The 20785-nt window shown below is 41.4% G+C and overlaps 1 protein-coding gene across 2 annotated transcripts in view; it reads right to left on the bottom strand.

Annotated features, from left to right (window-relative positions):
- Positions 1 to 8420, bottom strand: part of LOC126267944 (alpha-2-macroglobulin receptor-associated protein) — a 67511-nt gene extending 59091 nt beyond the window's left edge. Inside the window, exon 1 of one of the 2 annotated variants that reach the window (XM_049973262.1) lies at positions 8096 to 8420. In XM_049973262.1, coding sequence (XP_049829219.1) covers positions 8096 to 8281 — 186 coding nt within the window. In that variant the 5' untranslated portion in view covers positions 8282 to 8420. The remainder of the gene's footprint in view (positions 1 to 8095) is intronic. The other variant, XM_049973273.1, reaches the window with a different exon arrangement.
- Positions 8421 to 20785: the final 12365 nt, after the last annotated feature.

The raw sequence follows: 20785 nt of genomic DNA, 5'->3' as shown, positions 1-20785 counted from the left end.
TTAAGCCAGCTTAAGTAAAAATATCTGTTAAATTTCAGTTTTAATAGCACATGATAACAGTCAAGATTAGGTATTTTGTGTACGATTAACCATGTGTACGATGAACCATGGACCTTGCCATTGGTGGGGGGGGGGGGGGGGGGGGGCTTGCGTGCCTCAGCGTTACAGATAGCCGTACTGTAAGTGCAACTACAACGGAGGGGTATCTGTTGAGAGGCCAGACAAACTTGTGGTTCCTGAAGAGGGGCAGCAGCCTTTTCAGTAGTTGCAGGGGCAACAGTCTGGATGATTGACTGATCTGGCCTTGTAACACTAACCAAAATGGCCTTGCTGTGCTGGTACTGCGAACTGTTGAAAGCAAGGAGAAACTACAGCCGTTATTTTTCCCGAGGGCATGCAGCTCTACTGCATAGTGAAAGATTATGGCGTCCTCTTGGGTAAAATATTCCGGAGGTAAAATAGTCCCCCATTCGAATCTCCGGGTGGGGACTACTCAGGAGAACGTCATTATCACGAGAAAGAAAACTGGCATTCTACGGATCGGAGTGTGGAGTGTCAGAACCCTTAATTGGGCAGGTAGGTTAGAAAATTTAAAAAGGGAAATGGATAGGCTAAAGTTAGATACAGTGGTAATTAGTGAAGTTCGGTGGCAGGAGGAACAAGACTTCTCGTCAGGTGACTACAGGGTTATAAATACAAAGTCAAATAGGGGTAATGCTGGAGTAGGTTTAATAATGAATAAAAAAATAGAAGTGCGGGTAAACTACTACAAACAGCATGTGAACCCATTATTATGGCCAAGATAGACACGAAGCCCACACCTACTTCAGTAGTATAAGTTTATATGCCAACTATCTCTGCAGATGACGAAGAAATTGAAGAAATGTATGATGAAATAAAAGAAATTATTCAGATAGTGAAGGGAGACAAAAATTTAATAGTCATAGATGACAGGAATTCGAGTGTAGGAAAAGGGAGAGAAGGAACTGAAGGAAGAAGCTGAATATGGATTGGGGCTAAGCAATGAAAGAGGAAGCCACCTGGAAGAATTTTGCATGGAGCACACCTTAATCATAGCAAACACTTGGTTCAAGAATCATAAAAGAAGGTTGTATACATGGAAGAAGCCAGGAGATACTGACAGGTTTCAGATAGATTATATAACGGTAAGACAGAGAATTAGGAACCAGGTTTTAAATTGTAAGACATTTTCAGGAGCAGTTGTGGACTCAGACCACAATCTATTGGTTATGACCTGTAGATTAAAACTGGAGAAACTGCAAAAAGGTGGGAATTTAAGGAGATGGGACCTGGATAAACTGAAAGAACCAGAGGCTGTACAGAGTTTCAGGGAGAGCATAAGGGAACAATTGACAGGAATGGGGGAAAGAAATACAATAGAAGAAGGATGGGTAGCTTTGAGGGATGAAGTAGTGAAGGCAGCAGAGAATCAAGTAGGTAAAAAGGCATGGGCTAGTATAAATCCTTGGGTAACAGAAGAAATATTGAATTTAATTGATGAAAGGAGAAATTATAAAAATGCAGTAAATGAAGCAGGCAAAAAGGAATACAAACACCTCAAAAATGAGATCAAAAGGAAGAGGAAAATGGCTAAGCAGGGATGGATAGAGGACAAATGTAAGTATGTGGAGGCTTATCTCACTAGGGGTAAGATAGATACTGCCTACAGGAAAATTAAAGAGACCTTTGGAGAAAAGAGAACCACTTATATGAATATCAAGTGCTCAGATGGAAACCCAGTTCTAAGCAAAGAAGCGAAAGCACAAAGGTGGAAGGAGTATATAGAGGGTCTAGACAAGGGCGATGTTCTTGAGGACAATATTATAGAAATTGAAGAGGATGTTGATGAAGATGAAATGGGAGATATGATACTGCGTGAAGAGTATGGCAGAGCTCTGAAAGACCTGAGTCGAAACAAGGCTCCGGGAGTAGATAACATTCCACTACAGCCTTGGGAGAGCCAGTCCTGACAAAACTCTACCATCTGGTGAGCAAGATGTATGAGACAGGCGAAATACCCTCAAACTTCAGGAAGAATATAATAATTCCAATCTCAAAGAAAGCAGGTGTTGACAGATGTGAAAATTACCGAACTATCAGTTTAATAAGTCACGGCTGCAAAATACTAACACGAATTCTTTACAGATGAATGGAAAAACTAGTAGAAGCTGACCTTGGGGAAGATCAGTTTGGATTCCGTAGAAATATTGGAACATGTGAGACAATACTGACCCTACGACTTATCTTGGAAGCTAGATTAAGGAAAGGCAAACCTACGTTTCTAGCATTTGTAGACTTAGAGAAAGCTTTTGACAATGTTGACTGGAATACTCTCTTTCAGATTCTGAAGGTGGCAGGGGTAAAATACAGGGAACGAAGGGCTATTTACAATTTGTACACAAACCAGATGGCAGTTATAAGAGTCGAGGGACATGGAAGGGAAGCAGTGGTTGGGGAGGGAGTGAGACAGGGTTGTAATCTCTCCCCGATGTTATTCAATCTGTATATTGAGCAAGCAGTGAAGGAAAGAAAAGAAAAATTCGGAGTAGGTATTAAAATCCATGGAGAAGAAATAAAAACATTGAGGTTCGCCGATGACATTGTAATTCTGTCAGAGACAGCAAAGGACTTGGAAGAGCAGTTGAATGGAATGGACAGTGTCTTGAAAGGAGGATATAAGATGAACATCAACAAAAGCAAAATGAGGATAATGGAATGTAGTCGAATTAAATCAGTTGCTGCTGATTGGGGAGCAAAATAACTGATGATGTTCGAAGTAGAGAGGATATAAAATGTAGAGTGGCAATGACAACGAAAGTGTTTGTGAAGAAGAGAAATTTGTTAACAAGTATAGATTTAAGGATCGGGACGTCTTTTCTGAAAGTATTTGTATGGAGTGTAGCCATGTATGGAAGTGAAACATGGACGATAAATAGTTTGGACAAGAAGAGAATAGAAGCTTTCGAAATGTGGTGCTACAGAAGAATGCTGAAGATTAGATGGGTAGATCACATAACTAATGAGGAGGTATTGAATAGGATTGGGGAGAAGAGGAGTTTGTGGCACAATTTGACTAGAAGAAGGGATCGATTGGTAGGACATGTTCTGAGGCATCAAGGGATCACCAATTTAGCATTGGAGGGCAGCGTGGAGGGTAAAAATCGTAGAGGGAGACCAAGAGATGAATACACCAAGCAGATTCAGAAGGATGTAGGTTGCAGTAGGTACTGGGAGATGAAGAAGCTTGCACAGGATAGAGTAGCATGGAGAGCTGCATCAAACCAGTCTCAGGGCTGAAGACCACAACAACAACAAATTTATTAATAGTTCATAACAGTGTTTCATCCTGACAGTGTGTTAATTCTGTAAATATCAGCTGCTCCAGTTTACCACATTGTATTCACCTATTTTGACAATCTCCTGACAAATTATCAGGGTAGAAAGTATTATATTAATAATGCTTTATTTTATATTTTGTGACATGTTCCACATCCACGAAAATCATCTCATTTTTTGGGTCTATGGAACGAAAAATGAATCTAATCTAACACAACATGGATAAATTGCCACAACCACCTCATGTATGTGGCTACATATGTCAGGGCAATACGTCACTATCCATATGTTTTCCTGAGGTCAGTCACTCATCACAGAAGCTAACAGTATTTTGATAATCACACAGAAGCATCTTCAATCTCTGGAAATTCTCAAACCACAAAAATGGCTCCAAGCACTAAATGACACAATAACAGGGACAGAGAAGAACTTACAGCTACAAAGCAGTATCAACTGATAGACCCGTAAATAAACATTTGCTGTCATAATAATACGTGGTTTCTTGGATATAGCACACAATGCTGTCAATCAGTACATTCTTTCAAGTATGGTGTCATGTGAATGTTTCTGCAGTGCTTTAATAAGGTGTCATTTGTGCGACCTGTTTAAGGTATGCTCTTTACTTTTTGTATGTGTCACGGTGTTTGCATGATTTTGCGATAGGCTCATATTTCAATTGTTACAAATGTTGGTTGGGATATGATGGCATGAAAAATTTGTTTACAGCCTAATCCATTGAGAAGGTGGCGGCCTGATTCATGTGTGCTAATTCTATACAGATCTAATGGAATGGTGATCCACCGAGGAGGCTGTGTTGGTCTAGATTATGTGATTAATACAACAGGTTGATTTTCTTTTCTTGTGTTTGCCAACTCAAAATCCTTATTCCCATGCAAGCTCCTGTTTCCAGCATGTGGATGACACTGGTGGTCTATCAGCATGGTATCATGTTGCTTACTAACCCTTATTTCTTCACCTGGTATCATGTTGTTTACTAACCCTTATTTCTTCACCTGGTACAAGTTAAAAGGAAGAAAGCTTGAAGGAAACAAGACAATAAAGTAAGAGGGAGAAAGTCGCACAGAATCTTTTGTCAGCTACAGTGTGATGATAATTCTCCCTGCCCCCATTATGCAAAATATATTTAAACGAAGGAAAACTAGTGCTTAATGTCCCATCTACATCGAAGTCATTAGAGATGGTACACCCTCTTGAATTAAGGAAGACTGGTCAAGTAAATAAGCGATGTTGATTGAAGCAGTCATCCTCACATTTTCCTTAAGCGATTTAAGGAAATCACAGAAAACGTAAATCAGGATGGCCAAAAGGGGGGTTTAGATCATCATACTCCTGAATACGAGTCCAGTGTGTTAATCACTGTGCTACCTCACTCGGTTCAACTAAATCTAAATGTGACGATTAGGTGAGTACAAAATAATACTCTGGTAAAATACTAATCTTTACTGTAGGCCAAATTCTACACTCATTCCTAATTAAACGCATTTTTGTCTAAAATTTAGAAATGCTGTGTTGTATAATTTAGACAAATCTCCAATCAGTATTTGGATGCATATTACATACATACATCAACTATGAAAAATGCTAAAGGGGAGAGAGGCCACTACATAAAAAATGGCTCGGAGCACTATGGGACTTAACTTATCAGGTCATCAGTCCCCTAGCACTTAGAACTAACAAATCCATGCCTGAGGCAGGATTCAAACCTGCGACCGTAGCGGTCATGCAGTTCCAGACTGTAACACCTAGAACCGCTCGGCAACTCCGACCGGCAGCACTACATAACTCTTAGCAAAGGATGAATCAGTAATATGGACAGCAGTTTAATAAACAACGGATGCAAGAAGGAGAGACTGAAAACAAAAGCATACAAGTGAAAAACAGTGGAAGAGGAAACCAGTGAGAACCAAATTATTGGAAGGTGAAAAAAATACGAAATTGGAAAATTAATATTTATGTTAAGAATGTGGTGTAATGGAATGTCGCCACCAGTTATATGGAATTGGAAATATTTATAGATTTCCACCTTTCAAACCCAGAATACATCAACATAGGAGTCCCCCAAGGAAGTATATTTTTAATATACATAAACGATTTTCCACAAAGTGTCAAACATGGTGAATCAGTACTGTTTGCTGATGACAGTAACATCCTAATCAAAGCTGAGTCGCCAAGTGCACTCAATGAAAAAGCTGAGGAAACACTTAAGCATGTATGCCAATGGTTAGAGACTAATAAATTAACCCTAAATGTAAAAAAAAAAAAAAAAAAACCAACAGTATTAGCTTCCACTTAAACAGAAAACCGAACAGTAGCAAGCTAAAAGTTAATGACGAGCACATAGAATGTGTACCATCAACAAAATTTTTAGGCATGCATGTCGACTCTCAACTAAATTGGACCAAGCACACTACGGTACTTGGAAAGCGAATAGCTTCAGCATGCTATGCACTTAGGATTATAAATTCAGTGTGTAGTAGCCGGTGTACTAGAACTGCATATTTTGCGTATGTCCACTCTATAATTAGTTATGGCATAACCTTCTGGGGATCAACAGAGCAGAACAGACAAACAATATTTAAGTTGCAAAAACGGGCCGTACGAATCATAACAAAAAGTAGCAGTAGATCCCATTGCACAGAGTTATTTAAATCTTTGGGTATATTGACAGTTCCGTGTGAATACATTTTGCAGACAGTAATATACATAAAAAGACACATTGACCAGTTCCCGATAAACAGTTCCATACATGAACATGACACCAGACACAGACAACACTTACACCTCTATAGGAAAAACAAATCAAAAACTCAAAATAGCATGTTATATAATGGAATTAAATTATACCATAAACTTCCACAAGGCATCAAAGACATAAGCAAAATAGATAACCTGAGGAAATTGCTAAAAAAATATCTCTCAGAAAAGTGCTTTTATACTGTCAATGATTACTTGAGATGATGTGAATGCATAGAAATATGTAAAAATTAGCAACTATGTCATTAAGTGCTTTAAAAATGCATCTTGTTATAATATTCATGAATTCCGATTGTGACAATTATAAATTTGTGTACTTATTGTATATACTCATGTTGACAACATCCATACAATCCTGATTGTCTACGGATGGATAAATAAATAAAATAAATAAATAAATACACCACATTGTACAGAAATGGGTTTCAGAGAGATAAACAGAGTGATAAATACATGGTGTTGGAGAATTAAAGACCTTTTGGGGGGCTGCAGAGAAAACAATGGGCAATGTGAGCTTATCTTCAGGCACGAGTTCAAATAGTAATGCCCTTGGTGTTAATTGGTGCAATCTGGATAGGACAGTATTGTGTAATAAGAACAACATGATTTGTTGTTTGGAAACAGCTATCATTTCTAAAATTTGCTAAAAATTATAAGCAATTAAATTGTGAAGAAAGTGAGGGCAAAATATTATACATTGAAGTAAAATGAAGTAAGCACCAAGGATACTGGTGCCAGTGTCAGAAAATCACTCGACGAATCTTAGCTTTAAAAATTAATGAAGTTGTTTTTGAAATTTATTGAGTCCATTGAGTGAGATTTAAATGGTGCATTCATCAGTATTGGAACTGCATGTAGCACTAACATTTTTCAACACTCTGTGACAGCACATCTAAACAACCTAATCTATTTACATGGGTATCCCATAAAGATGAAATAGATAGTTTTACATGATTTCCTGTTGTCCTGTCCTGCTTTCTATCAGTTGATCAAAAGTTCTCGTAGACCTCCATACTTCACCTTTGAATAGTCCCAGCCCCTTCACTTCTTCTTTTCTTTTGCCAACAGATGGATGTATTCTCCATTGAAACTAATGTTTTGGGGTCAAATGACTCCAGCAAATCCAGACATCAGCTTTGACCCATACTGCAGTGATCATGGGTGGTGTTACATGTTTTTTCCACTTTGATAGCTGAAGTGTAATTCTATTCCCTAAGTAAATGTATTTTTTTTTCTTCTTTGTTGCACGTGAAAATTTATAAAGTCAAGAATCAAATTTTTGTGCAGAAAACTCAAAAATCCTGATCCATATAAAGTGTCAATATTTCACAATTGCATGTGGCATTCCTTTCAAAGAGGTCAAATTATTCAGCATTACTGATTCAAAGAAAGAATGGATACAGGGTACAATACATTCTTACACGAATGGGGCGCCCAACACGTAACGAGTGCTGACAGAATTACATGTTCGTTTAGTCAAGATTACTTATAATTCATTACAGCTAGAAATCATCCACATGGAATCGCTTTATTAGGCCTCGTATCGCAGCTGTGCCTGCCTGTAATTACTAACTTTGCAAAAAAGTAAAGCATAAATCAATTAGTTGCTTTCAAGCCACATATGCAAAACAATAAAAAGGCACAAGCAGTGTACCAAATGGAGAACGATCGGATGAACCAGGGGATAATTAAATGAAAAAACTGAGCATCAGCCACCGATTTAAGTACTCACGAAATATAGGCATACGTGCAGAATGATAACAATATAATTTTATGCCACTTCACGTGACCATAATGTGATAAGAATGATGAGAAACGTCTTAACGAATAACTGTTGATACTTCGTTTCAACCCGCGACATTCTACTAAAACCTTCTATCATTTAATATCATTCCTGTTAATTTGCTCCTGTCAAGTGTAAAAGCGCTACATAAATCTTAATACTGCAGATGACGTCACTCACCAATTGTGCCTTGGACCATAACATATTTAATTTTGCCATTCTAAACGGTTTTTGCAGTGTTCTAAAGTAATTTCCTGATTCACTTAAAATGTCAGATTTCACATTTGCACCGGCAGAATATTTGTTATGTTCACTCGCAATAACAAAACCGAATATTAAAACAATTATTAACTCCCGTAAAAACATCTCTACAACTCCGAGTTGGACACCCAGTCCTCAACACAACTTATGAGAACCGCGATGACGCAAACTCCTAAAGCGTACAGTAGTGCTATACTCTGGTCTACGCCGAAATCGTAAACAATGCACAAAGTAGTAAATACTGCTTACGAAGATATAACACTCTCCACGGATCATTATACACTTCGAAAAACAAGTTCTCGATTAAAAGCTGCGTCACCAGAGGCATGGAAAACTAGCGAATACGTCACCATAATAATACAACTGTGATAATACCGTTAGAAAATGTGCGAAACGTGCGGTGGGAAATTCTTATAGCACAGTTTGCAAAATGCCAACAAATGAAGTAATTTCAAGGATGTTACTGTGGTTGAGCTGCTTTGACTCAAGAGACTACAATAGCGTTAACAGAGGAAACGGACTCCAGATATTGTATACGAAAATCCACTCTTTGTTGATATCTTTTGGAAGTGTCAAACACGCTAACAAAAATACTATCGACAGGTAGCGAAATTTCCTACGTAACCAATTTTGAATGTGACAAACTAACTCTGAATGTAGTTCAATAGACCAACTCACAAAAGAGAATCAACTGCAAAAATAATTGTGATGGATATAGTACTGGCAGGTGTTCGTGCGTTTATATTTTTCAAAAGTGTAATATAATGTGGTCGTGTGTATATGTCTACCTGAATCGAGAGTCTAAATGAGTATAGGAATCGTTGCTGTCAGAGTAAAGGTGGGTTCACACTTACTGAAACGTCACCGTCACGTAACTGTTACGTTTTTGAACGTCGACGATCAGAGGAATTCGTGAGCATTCAAACTACACAGCACTTCAATGTCGAAAGAACGTCATGACGTTACAGCTGGTTCATTCAATACTCAGCAGAGCTGCTATTTCGTAATTCTTGGTAGATTATCATAAAATGCCGATATTCAGTTTAAAGCAGTTTACAATTATTGCTGTTGCACTTGACGATGAGGAACACAGAGCAAAAAGAGGCTGAGTTCGAAAAAGTTGAGAAATCGAGACTGTGAAGGATTTCAGAATGTTCAAACAACCACTTCTTTACTGTTAAGCAAAATACAAATATAAATTACGAAGATAAATTCAAGATTTAGGCGTCCAGTATCACCTTGACAGAAGCTGATGGTTTGCCTACTCTATGCCTAGATGGTCCGTTTGAGTGTACTTGAACTATGTTTACTTATATTTCTGCTACTTGCTGTTCATCATCAATTTATTACGATTCTTATTTTAAACTTCTGCTTGTCTAATCAGCTGTACACCATGTTTTTCTTTTCGCTATTCCACTGGCAAAATACAAGATATGTATCACTCATTTTGCAGTGTATGTATAAAATAAAATACTTTAATTTAGTATCATCTTCCAGCACATATTAAGATCTTTTCGCGATAGCACTCAGTGGAGAATACTTCCGTATTAATTTACACTGTGTACTTAACGTAACAGTTGCACGACAAGTAGGCAACATTTGTGGCCCATCAAAACATTCTTCCTGAGAAACCTTGACATTAGGCTGATGTCAGGAGAATCTGTTGGTGTGACAGCGGCGTTCTGTTTGTGTGAAACCACCTTAAACCTCATAGTGTATGTTTGTGTCCCTTGGAACAGTTTACTCTTAGGAGTTAGAGATCACTCTCCACATTGTCATCATATGACAGTTTGTGTAAATTCATAAGTTATGAGTTGATAAACCTCATTGAACCAATCAAAGTATCTTTTAGTTGTTTTGCTAACATGATGCACAAGCAGGATAGCTCAAAATTGGTGATTCCGAAAATGCAGAAAATTCGCAAACGGAAAAAATGCTATGAAGAGTCATGAAGTATCATCTATCAAGAGTTTAGTCAAGCTCAGTCTGAGCTGCAGCTGTTCTTACGATAGGAATGCAGGATAACAGAGACACATGTCCATGATCGTTGAGATGTGGCAGAAATTCTGTAAACAGGCAAACACAATATACAAGTGAAGCCAAACATGAAACTGCAAACTCCACGTTCCTTGACAGAGAAGCCGGAATTATAGTTAGCAATGTCACACCTAGCATTTGTACAGAACCAGGTGACGGACGATCACACAAAATTCGCAGTGACGGTAAACTGTTTGGATGTTAGGGCGACCGCTATAGTCGCTGATGTTGTATTGAAACCACAGAAGAGCAACAATATATATGAGGTGTGACAATGAACTAATGAGACTGATTTTCTTTGCAAGATGTGGTAGCCCTGCATTGTTGCTTAGGGATAATATCTTTGACCTTGGTCTATAAGCTGCTTCTAGTCCAAGCGGCACATCGATGCAACTTTCAGAAGTACCACAGCCACCCTATTCACCAGATATTGCTCTGTGCGACTTTTTTCTATTTCCAAGAGTCCAAATGGCGGTCAAAGGGCACCAATTTTCAAACAACACAAGATGTTCAAAAAGCTGTGACGATGGTTTTGGAGGATATTACAGAAGATCAGTTCCAGAAATGTTACCGTCAATGGCCGAAGCGCTGGAAAAAGTGTGTGCAATCAGAAGAGTGCACTAAACTTGACTAAAACGGTAGGCAACATTTTTTTCACATCAGTATCATTACTTTATTGTTGCACCTCGTATATAATATGTGATATTGCTGGCAACGCTGGACGAGGCAAGCACGTTGAGTGTAATAAAATTAGTTGAAGAAATCAGCATATGAGATACTGTATACCTGCCTGAAGTGGCATTGGATCATAATTCAGAGTAACACAGACACTGCAATATTGTACTTATCCCACGACACCAGACAAGTGACTTTCAAGTAAAATGTCTCCCTGTACAGGAATATACATACTGGATGTTGTTGGCAGTAGGAGGACATGGGTGGTGTCACCCCAAGTACTGTTATACAAGATGGTGGCGATGACGTCATCCTAGAAGGTGGCCATGACGTCATCTGATGACGTCATCCAAAATGTAGCTCCTACTGTTAATGGCAAATGTGAATCATTCTTGCCACAGGTCACCAGCGCTGCACGTCAAACACGAATAGACACAATCGTTCTAGGATAAAACTGGCCTCATATATATTTTGTCCCTGTACTTGCAACTAAATGTTATGATTGCAATATTCGACAGTGAACGAAGTATTGGAAATACACCCTGCTGACTGCTGTGGGACTGGAAATAGATACATCGGTACCTTTCTTATGACTTGACATACTCCTCCCTTTGCTATCACAGTACTGCACGTCAGATCCATACCTTCCTTATGACTGGACATAGTCGTTTCCATTGTATATGTCGGAACACAAACACATACTTTATAAGCCTGATGCTCAAGGCGAACCTATCTCGCACTCCCTACTACAAAGTGTAATACCGATTGCTGGCGATACGAAATAATACTGACCTAAAATCAACGATTGGTGGTGTCATGCTAGAGCCAAGGTAGCCGGTGAGGGCCAGCAACCCATATTACACCACACAGGATGGGGCTGTCTATGTCCAAGGCGTACCAAAAGCACCATGGTAAACTCTGGCTACTTACATACAAGATAATGGAAACAGACATTCCTAGCACTACTTCCTGCAGGGGGGGCTCGAGTCACGACCTACAGGAAGCATCACTATGCCAAAACCTGATTGGCTGGAGACAGCTATTTAGGGGATAGAACCAGCCCTGAAGTTCAGTTCATTCTGGATGCCGACCTCCTAGACTTCGACCGCTGAAGATTACGTTTTCGTCTAGGATTTGGATTCTTAGTGTGTGTGTGGTGCCACGAACCTGTATGGAAAATTAGTAGTAAACTTATGTTCGCCTCAATTAGGAGACTTTTACTGGCATCGTTATTGTACCCTTTCTTTTGTTGTTCAGTCATCAACTTTGTAACTTACATAAAAATAAAAGTAATTTTTTGTGAAAAATTGCGAATTTTCAGTCACAACACAAGTGGCGACAAGTTGGTGCCTGCTTGTGTCTTCCTCATGGCGGACGTTGTACTTCAGCAGCTGGTCCAAAGTGTGCACGACTTACTACAAGGTTTTCAACAGATTTGCAAGTAATCTCAGGATACACAAGAACGTTTATTTACAGGACTGTTACAAAACCGCCCCGTTCCGTCGTCCTGCCGTTTCCCTCTTTCAACGAGGATGCTGAAGACTGGGAAACATACGAGAAGCAGCACAAGCAGCATTTTCAGATCCACCAGGTTGTCCAAGAGGCTGCTCGTCGTTCCTACGTTTTGTCCTGGAACCAGTCCAAAGCCTATGTTCTCTTGATGAAACTCCAACCTCGATCTCTGGATCTTTGAGTTTCTCCCAGATTTGTGAGGTTCTCATGGCTTACTACTAACGAAGGTTCCACATGTTGGATGACCGTGCCGAATTTTACCAGTGACACAAGAAGGCTGGTGAATCCTATCGCCAGTGGGCAGCAGAACTGCAAGGTCTCAGTGGGAAATGTCACTTCAACACACGAGTGTCCAAAGAATCCAACACAGACGAGATGGTCTGCGACCACCTCATCCAGACCGCCTCTGACATGGCTTTCTGCCGCGACGCCCTCAGACTCGACGATCCTACTCTGGACCAGATCATTGATCTAGCATTCAAGTACGAAGTCTCTATGGCGGCCTACAAGTGTTTGGTATCCTGGGCGGCTCTCCACCACCACGACGCCTCAGAGCCTGTAGAATCGCTGGCAGAGGTAGGAGACATTGCCACCATCTGTTCCGATGACTGGGGCCGACCATCATGTTCTGCACAGCATTACAGCACTGTCAGGGAAGCCGCCCTGTGCAGGAATTCGTGCCTTCAGATGGCTCCATGGGCCCAGCTCAGACCATCGGTGCACGGAGGTCCCCGTGCCCTGCCAGTGCTGTCAGCCCCTCTGGCTGCTGTTCTGCCCATGATGCTTTAAGAACCATGCACAGGAAGACTGCCCTGACAGGTGGGCGTATTGTGCAGCGTGTACCCATAACGGAAATGTCAGTTCTGGTAGCCCCCTACTCATCAAGCCAATGACCATCGGGGGCCTGTACACATGGACATCAACCAGGTGCAGTCTATGGGATCTTCCAAGCTGATGATCAATGTTCAGATCAACTATCAGCTGCTGTAGATGCAGGTGGATCCTGCAGCAGCGGTCTCACTGATCAACTATTCCTCTTATGCGAACATTGGGGCGCCACCCCCTCCCCCCCTGGAGCCCACACCTCGACGCCTCCTTACTTATGATAAGCAAGCAATCACCCTCTTGGGTCAGTTCGCAGCTTCCATCCTGTATAAGTCGGTTCGCCAGGAAGTTATCTTCCTTGTGGTCAACAACGTGGTCATGGCGGATCTCTTCGGGTTGGATACCTTCTGGGCCTTTGGCTTCGCCATAGACTACAGTGTTCATCTGGAGTCTTCCTAGATTCCGTTTCTGGCAGTCGATACGTTGTGCATGGAATTCCAGGACCTCTTCTTGCCAAGCATTTTCTGTGTTCAACATTTTCATGCGTCATTCCAGCTGAAACCGTCTGCCTGCCTGAAGTACTTCTGCGCCCGGCAGGTTCCCATCCCCTCGAGCAGCCTCTCCAACAAGAAATGGACCGTATCACCAGGGAGAGAGTCGTCACTACGGTCTGTTATAGTTCGTGGGCGACACCCTTGGTATCCTCAAGAGACTAGATGGGCGTCTTCGAGTTTATGGCGACTTAAAGGCTACTTTTAACCCTCTGCTACAGGCTGAAGACTATACCCTTCCATGTCCCAAGGACCAGTTCTCCAAGCTCGAAGGAGGGCAATTTTTTTTTTAAGATTGATCTTGCCGAGGCCTACCTCCAAATACCTTTCGATGAACCTTCTACTCACTTGGCCGTCGTCAACACACCGTGTGGGCTGTTCTGCTTCTGCATCATGTATGGCATTGCTAGTGCACCAGCCATCTTTGAGCATTACTTGGAACAGCTCTTGCGGGATGTGACAGGTTGTATCAACTACCTTGACGACATCATCGTCACTGTCCATACCACGGATAAACATCTCAGTCATCTGCGACAAATGTTCCTGCACTTGCAGACTGTGGGTCTAAAATACAACCTTGCTAAATGCTCCTTTTTTCAACTTGCTATCTCCTAACTGGGTCATATCATTTCCCACAATGGCACCTACCTCCTCCCACATCGCCGGTATAGGGGCCCTTCCTCGTCCACGCGATGTCCACCAATTTTCCTTCTTTCCTGGGTGAAATTGCTTACTATCGAAAGTTCATTCTCTCCGCCGCCAACATTGCGGCGCCCCTCCACCACCTATACCGAAAGAACGTGCCTTTTTATTGGTCCCCGGCTTGTGAATCGACTTTCCAAACCTAAAAGCGGAGTTTTCACTCTGTGGCGTGTCCCACGCCATATAATCCATCTCTTCCTCTACTCTTGGTTACGGACGCCTCAGACTATGGTGTTGGTGCTGTCCTTTCGCACCGTCTACTACATGGATCAGAACGCCCAGTGCTGTACATATCTAAATCCCTTACAGATGCCCAATGCAAATATTCCCAAATTGAGGAGGAGGCCCTAGTCGTCGTGTTTGCCTGTACCAAATTCCTCCTGTACCTTTACAGTGCGTCTTTTCGCTTAATGACTGACCATTAGCCCCTCGTGGCCTTATTTTACCCGTCAGCCCAGTTACCCATGAAGACTTCCCAGTGCCTGTAGAGATGGGCCCTATTCCTTTCACGTTTTAGGTACGCCATCCATTTCTAGCCCACGTCCCAGCAAGGCAGTGCCGGTGCCTTGCCTCAGCTCCTCTCCGGCCAGGATTCGGCATTCGATTCGTCGGACCTCCTAATTTTTCAGGTCAGTGACGACATACAGGATGCCTTAGCTGCGTTCCCAGTCACAGCTGAGAGAGAGGCCGCAGCGACGACCGCAGATCCGCTCCTGCAACTGGTGCGCCGCTATGTTCTCCGCGGCTGGCCGATGCTTCCTCCGCCAAGCTGACCTCCGATTCTTCTTCTCCATCCGCCAACTGGTGGCCGTCAACGGGGTGCTCCTCCATGCGGAAAATGACGCCAATCCATGAGTCATTGTACCAATCTCCCTGTTGTCCCGGATTCTCCAAGTCTTACATCAAGGCACACGTTTACAGATCGAGTTCTTAAGTTCTTTTATTGTTTTTTTAATTAATAAAGGAAATAACTGATTGATTTCTAACGTCATTGGAAGAATTACTGTACCAGATGTAGTTTGTTTCAGAATAAAATCCACGTGACATTGAGAGGCCTTCTTGTCAGAATGCAGTCGGTCGGTGCTACAATGACACACAGTGTCGAACACCCTTACGGTGACCTGGTAATCACCAGGGTGGAACCAATTGTTTCCCAACCTGACGATAAGGCAGCTCGAAATCACAGAACAGAATTTTGAAACACGACAGTTTGTTTTAACTGTAATCATGGAGGATGGAAGCATTGCAACTCAAAATTCATAATCATTTCGAGTCCTTTATCACCACCTCTAAGTAACGTTGTAACTATGTATCTGTCCCAAGAAAAGTTAAACAAACAGAAAATATACTAATGTGCTGAGGCTGCCAAGTCAACTACTTGATTAAATCTTTCTAAGTTTCAACCAGAATGACGTATGTAATTAAATAGGTTTGACTAATAAAACTATAAATTAACAGCTGCAAAATATGACCCTCTTCATTATATTGGTGCATCTTACAAACGAATAATAAACCATTCACAACAAACACCGGAAGGGTGATTCCTTCTATCCAGATTTACTTGATCGCATAACAAGTCAGTCCAGTTAACCTGGATTGACAGATTGTAAAACAACCCATGACAATAAAACAATATCAAATGAACAAATAAATGCCTATTGTTTGAAAGTCACAAAAGCAACCAATTCGTAAGACAAATACAAAAAACAGATTTAATTAAACAAAACAGTTCTAAGTGAGATTAGAAAATTATAGTTCGTAAGAGTAGGCGAATAAAAGTAGTCATAATGTTTGCACTGGAACTTGGCCAAGGAACTTGATCAGTTGGAGTTTTTGTATGTGGTCTACTATGGCAGATAAATTGCGTGTGAAACATCAGTATATGGTAATGCTCAGTATCGTAGTACAAGCAGGTCGGGAGTAACTACGAGAACAGTTATATTGCGTAAATTATGACAGAATGCCGTAATATGGGCGGCTGCTTGAGCTAGTGAAATCTGTTGATGCTGCTGTATCATAAACTAATCCAAGGACTTGAACAATTCAGTGTTGTTACTATCCGGAAGAACTGATAAGGTAGAACGCTCGCTGCGAGAGAAGCTAAATTTCGGGATGAATAAGAGGAATGTCATTCAAAGTTCCTTTCTACTGTGCAGAGAAGTGAAATTTAGGTCACACGGTATAGTAACGGAAAGCTTTGAATGGAAGTCCGCTATTATCTAGCATTACGGGGTAGGCGCAGGGAATGAAATTCTGAGTTGAATGCACAGATGAAAGCTGAATAGGATATGGGACAGCGTACAGTTAGCCCATTCTTATGCCGTGGAACAAAGGTTGCGTTAATTCGACCAGTAAATGCGGGAACCAGCTGATTTTTTTGCAAATGAGAAACTGTCTTCAGTTATGATCGAAAAAGGAGGACGAGTCCACAAGCGATGCTGAAGTGTGTTACCTATGTCTACTCGAAGACCAGGCACGTGGAGTGGTGCCAGGCTGCGCTTATTCAGCAGCGGTTGGACAGTAGGTGCTCCTGATCAGCGGAGGGCTGGATCTTATTTCTGCCAATCTCCTTCAAAATAACGCTGCATTCTTCTTCACGATAGTGTGATTTGTGCTTTTGTAAAACAAGTTTGATGGTATGTCGCTACCTGTACATTTGGTTAAGCGATCGAAATGAAATACAAAAATGGTTCAAATGGCTCTGAGCACTATGCGTCTTAACTTCTGAGGTCATCAGTCGCCTAGAACTTAGAACTAATTAAACCTAACTAACCTAAGGACATCACACACATCCATGTCCGAGGCAGGATTCGAACCTGCGACCGTAGCGGTTGCTCGGATCCAGACTGTAGCGCCCAGAACCGCACGACCACTCCGGCCGACAAATGAAATACGATCTTCCGATCTGGGAGCTGTAATTCGGCATTGACGAACAACGTGAAATGTTGTATCTGAAGTCGTTCATCCCTGTGTCACGTAAATTTCTTAGTTCTTCCCGGTTTCACGGCGGTTTGTCGTAACATTACATAATCTCCTACTTGGTATAGCGGCGTCGTAGCATTCTTTTCATTACGAAGCTGTTGCCTCCGCGTCATGGCTGCATTGATCTGCTGAATTATCTTCTCTATCCGTAAACAACCCAGAAGGGACTCAACCTTGTTGCTTCTTGTTTCCTGGTATTGTACAATGAAATTACAAACTGCAATAGCCTATTCCAATCTGAATGTGAGCTGTTCACCTAATAACACAACATTTTTACAACTGCAAGCAATCCGGCTGGAGAAACATCCGCAACTGACCAATACAGTAGAGGTTGAAAATACCGCTTCATTTTCAACTGAAGCCTGACATTACTCTTAGAGTTAAACGGAGTAGTTAGCCGTTTCTTTATTTTAAGCAGTCAACACACCTGTACTGTAAAATTGGACATAAATGTTGCTCCTTGGGCTGTTATAATAGCCTCTAAACTTCCAAATGGTAGTACTGATTGATTGACAAATGCTTTCGTGACTGTCTCAGCGGTAATGTGTTCATCAGATATTATAATAAGTTGTCGAAGCCGTGGTCAGCGATAGATAAAGCATATCTGTTATTTTGGGCTTTTACGGGGAACGGTCGGACCACATCGAAGGCTAGAGTTCGAAAAGACACACACACTTGTGTCAAAATCGCGGTCATGCTTCGAAACCACTTCGAATATAAACTGGTACTTCCTTCCATTTATTTCCAGTTCCACATGCCACGAACCTACTGGGAATTATATAAAACGTCATCTCTTGTAACAGAGTCTGATGAAGTAGCCTAACTTACACTTAACATCGGATTCTTGTGACCTTTTCAATTCCTCAACAAGCATGTCGTTTACTTTCAGGTTCCTACTTTTCCTACTCTGAGTTCTCGTTTGACTTAACAGTCTTGTTCTTGACTATGTAGTTCTATTCACTAAGTTTTAAGGCCCATCTACCAAGTCTGCTCCTGTGGTCTTTAATTACTGTGAACTGTCGTTCTTATAGGTAACACCGAAAGTAATGCGTACCAGCAACAAGTACCAGAGGTCCCTTTTCCATGGTGTTATACTTTTCTTCAGTTTGATTCAACTGATGCGATTCGTGACTCTCTTGTATTCCACTTAAAGTGTAGCCAACAGCTACAGGGTAGCGCAAAATCCACATAAGCCAAGACAGGTGAACTTGTAAGAATTTCTTTCACTTTTAAAATGGCGCTCTCGCAATCCGCTGTTCAAACAAAATGAATTTCCTTCCTTGGTAATTTTGTGAACGGTTTCATGATGGCTGTATGGTTTTCCAAGAAACGACGATAGTAATTTGTTAATCCAAGAAATGAATGCAGTTCTTTAACGTTCTTTGGCGCTGGAAAATCGTTCACTGCGCCCGTTTACCACGGCTCTGGTCACACATCTACTGCCGTTATTATGTGACTTATAGCACTTTGTAACTGAGAAAAACTGCACTTTCTTAATTTTAGATTTAGATTAGAGTTGTCAACACGAGTTTGCACGTTTGTCAGACGCTCTGCATGTTTTCTCATCGTACTTGAAAAGACAATTATGTGATTCAGGTATATTAGACACATGATCAGCTTAAGACCACATAAATCAATAAAACACTGAAATGTAGCAGGAGTGTTTCGGAGTCTAAAGGGCATTGATAGGAACTTGTAACGCGCAGAGGACACAACAATGTCTTTTTCCATTTATTTTGCGTCTCTAGGTATTTGATGGTGAAGAACTTTCATTTGCCAAGGTGATCCAAAGTGTCATCAATCCTTGGAAAGGGACAAGTACCCGGTTCTGTGACTTTATTGACCGCTCGCTTATCTACACAAATGGTTCAAATGGCTCTGAGCACTATGGGACTTAACATCTTAGGTCATCAGTCCCCTAGAACTTAGAACTACTTAAACCTAACTAACCTAATGGCATCACACAACACCCAGCCATCACGAGGCAGAGAAAATCCCTGACCCCGCCGGGAATCGAACCCGGGAACCCGGGCGTGGGAAGCGAGAACGCTACCGCACGACCACGAGATGCGGGCTCTACACAAATACGACAAGCTTTTTCTCCATTACAGATTTTCTTCAGGACGATCACTATAGGTGAAAACAGAGGCTGAAAGAAAATTGAATTTTCTCGGCAGTGGCTAGATGTTTTAACTGAAATGACCAGACGAAACATTAATTTTTTCCTTCTCAGGACTCCAACCCGGCACCTATCGCTGTTATACTCTAGCAAATCTGAAATATTTTTCTCTACTACGGGCTGCAAATAATGTAAATGATAAAGCTTAGCATCACCTATAAGAATCCCATGGCACGTTAAGAAGGTTGCCAAAAGTTGTTTCTTTTCTTCAAACAAACTCGCAAATTCGTCTAGAGCGGGATAATACATCTCGATCTGCCTTACGCACTATGACGACTACGGAAACCCAGGGAATTTTGACATCTATTCCAAAATTATCTATAGTCACGGGAGAAAACGTACCGTCATCTGTCGTATTCAACTGAGATAAATTGCGCTTCACAAGCATCTGCTTATCATTTAAAGCTTCATGTCTTGTTAATGGTTCCACTGAAAATATCTCTCTTAAATGTTCTATCTTCACTTGTATCAAAACGATTTTCCTAGTACCACCCAAAATTTTCTCGGTTTCGCTGTAGTACATCGTTTAGTGGATTAGCACCAAGTGGCAGTTCGTTCTCGACCCATCTCGTCCATCTAGCGAAAACACGGCCAAAATGGCAGACATTTCCCCAATCTGCATTTCTTGTGTTTGGAAATTAACTATGGCTTGAAACTGGCACATGGAGTCGTAGTTTAAAATGGCTTCAAAATCGTGGTCATCCTTCCAAACCGCTTCGAATATGAACTGGTACTTCCGTCCATCTATTCCCAGTTCCACATATTGTGAACCTTTTGGGTCATTTTTCTTTTTTCCCAATCCACTAAGCCTATAACGCGGCGGTTTTAATAGTAAACGCGAGAAGATTTAGTGAACAAAACACTTACTTGTGCAGATGTATCAGTGATAAAGACAGACTGTCTACTGCTGATTTTACATTCTAGAGCTACGTTAGCCACCTCAGTGAATCCTGCGTCTCTTATTGGACTCGCTTTGCGGAAGGGGAGCGAAGGACAGTGACAGAACCGCTCCACCGAGCGAGGTGGCGCAGTGGTTAGCACACTGGACTCGCATTCGGGAGGACGACGGTTCAATCCCGTCTCCAGCCATCCTGATTTAGGTTTTCCGTGATTTCCCTAAATCGTTTCAGGCAAATGCCGGGATGG

This window comes from Schistocerca gregaria, chromosome 1 (assembly GCF_023897955.1).
Source record: "Schistocerca gregaria isolate iqSchGreg1 chromosome 1, iqSchGreg1.2, whole genome shotgun sequence".
Classification (NCBI taxonomy): Eukaryota; Metazoa; Arthropoda; class Insecta; order Orthoptera; family Acrididae; genus Schistocerca; species Schistocerca gregaria.
This window is presented reverse-complemented; position numbering and strand designations above follow the sequence as displayed.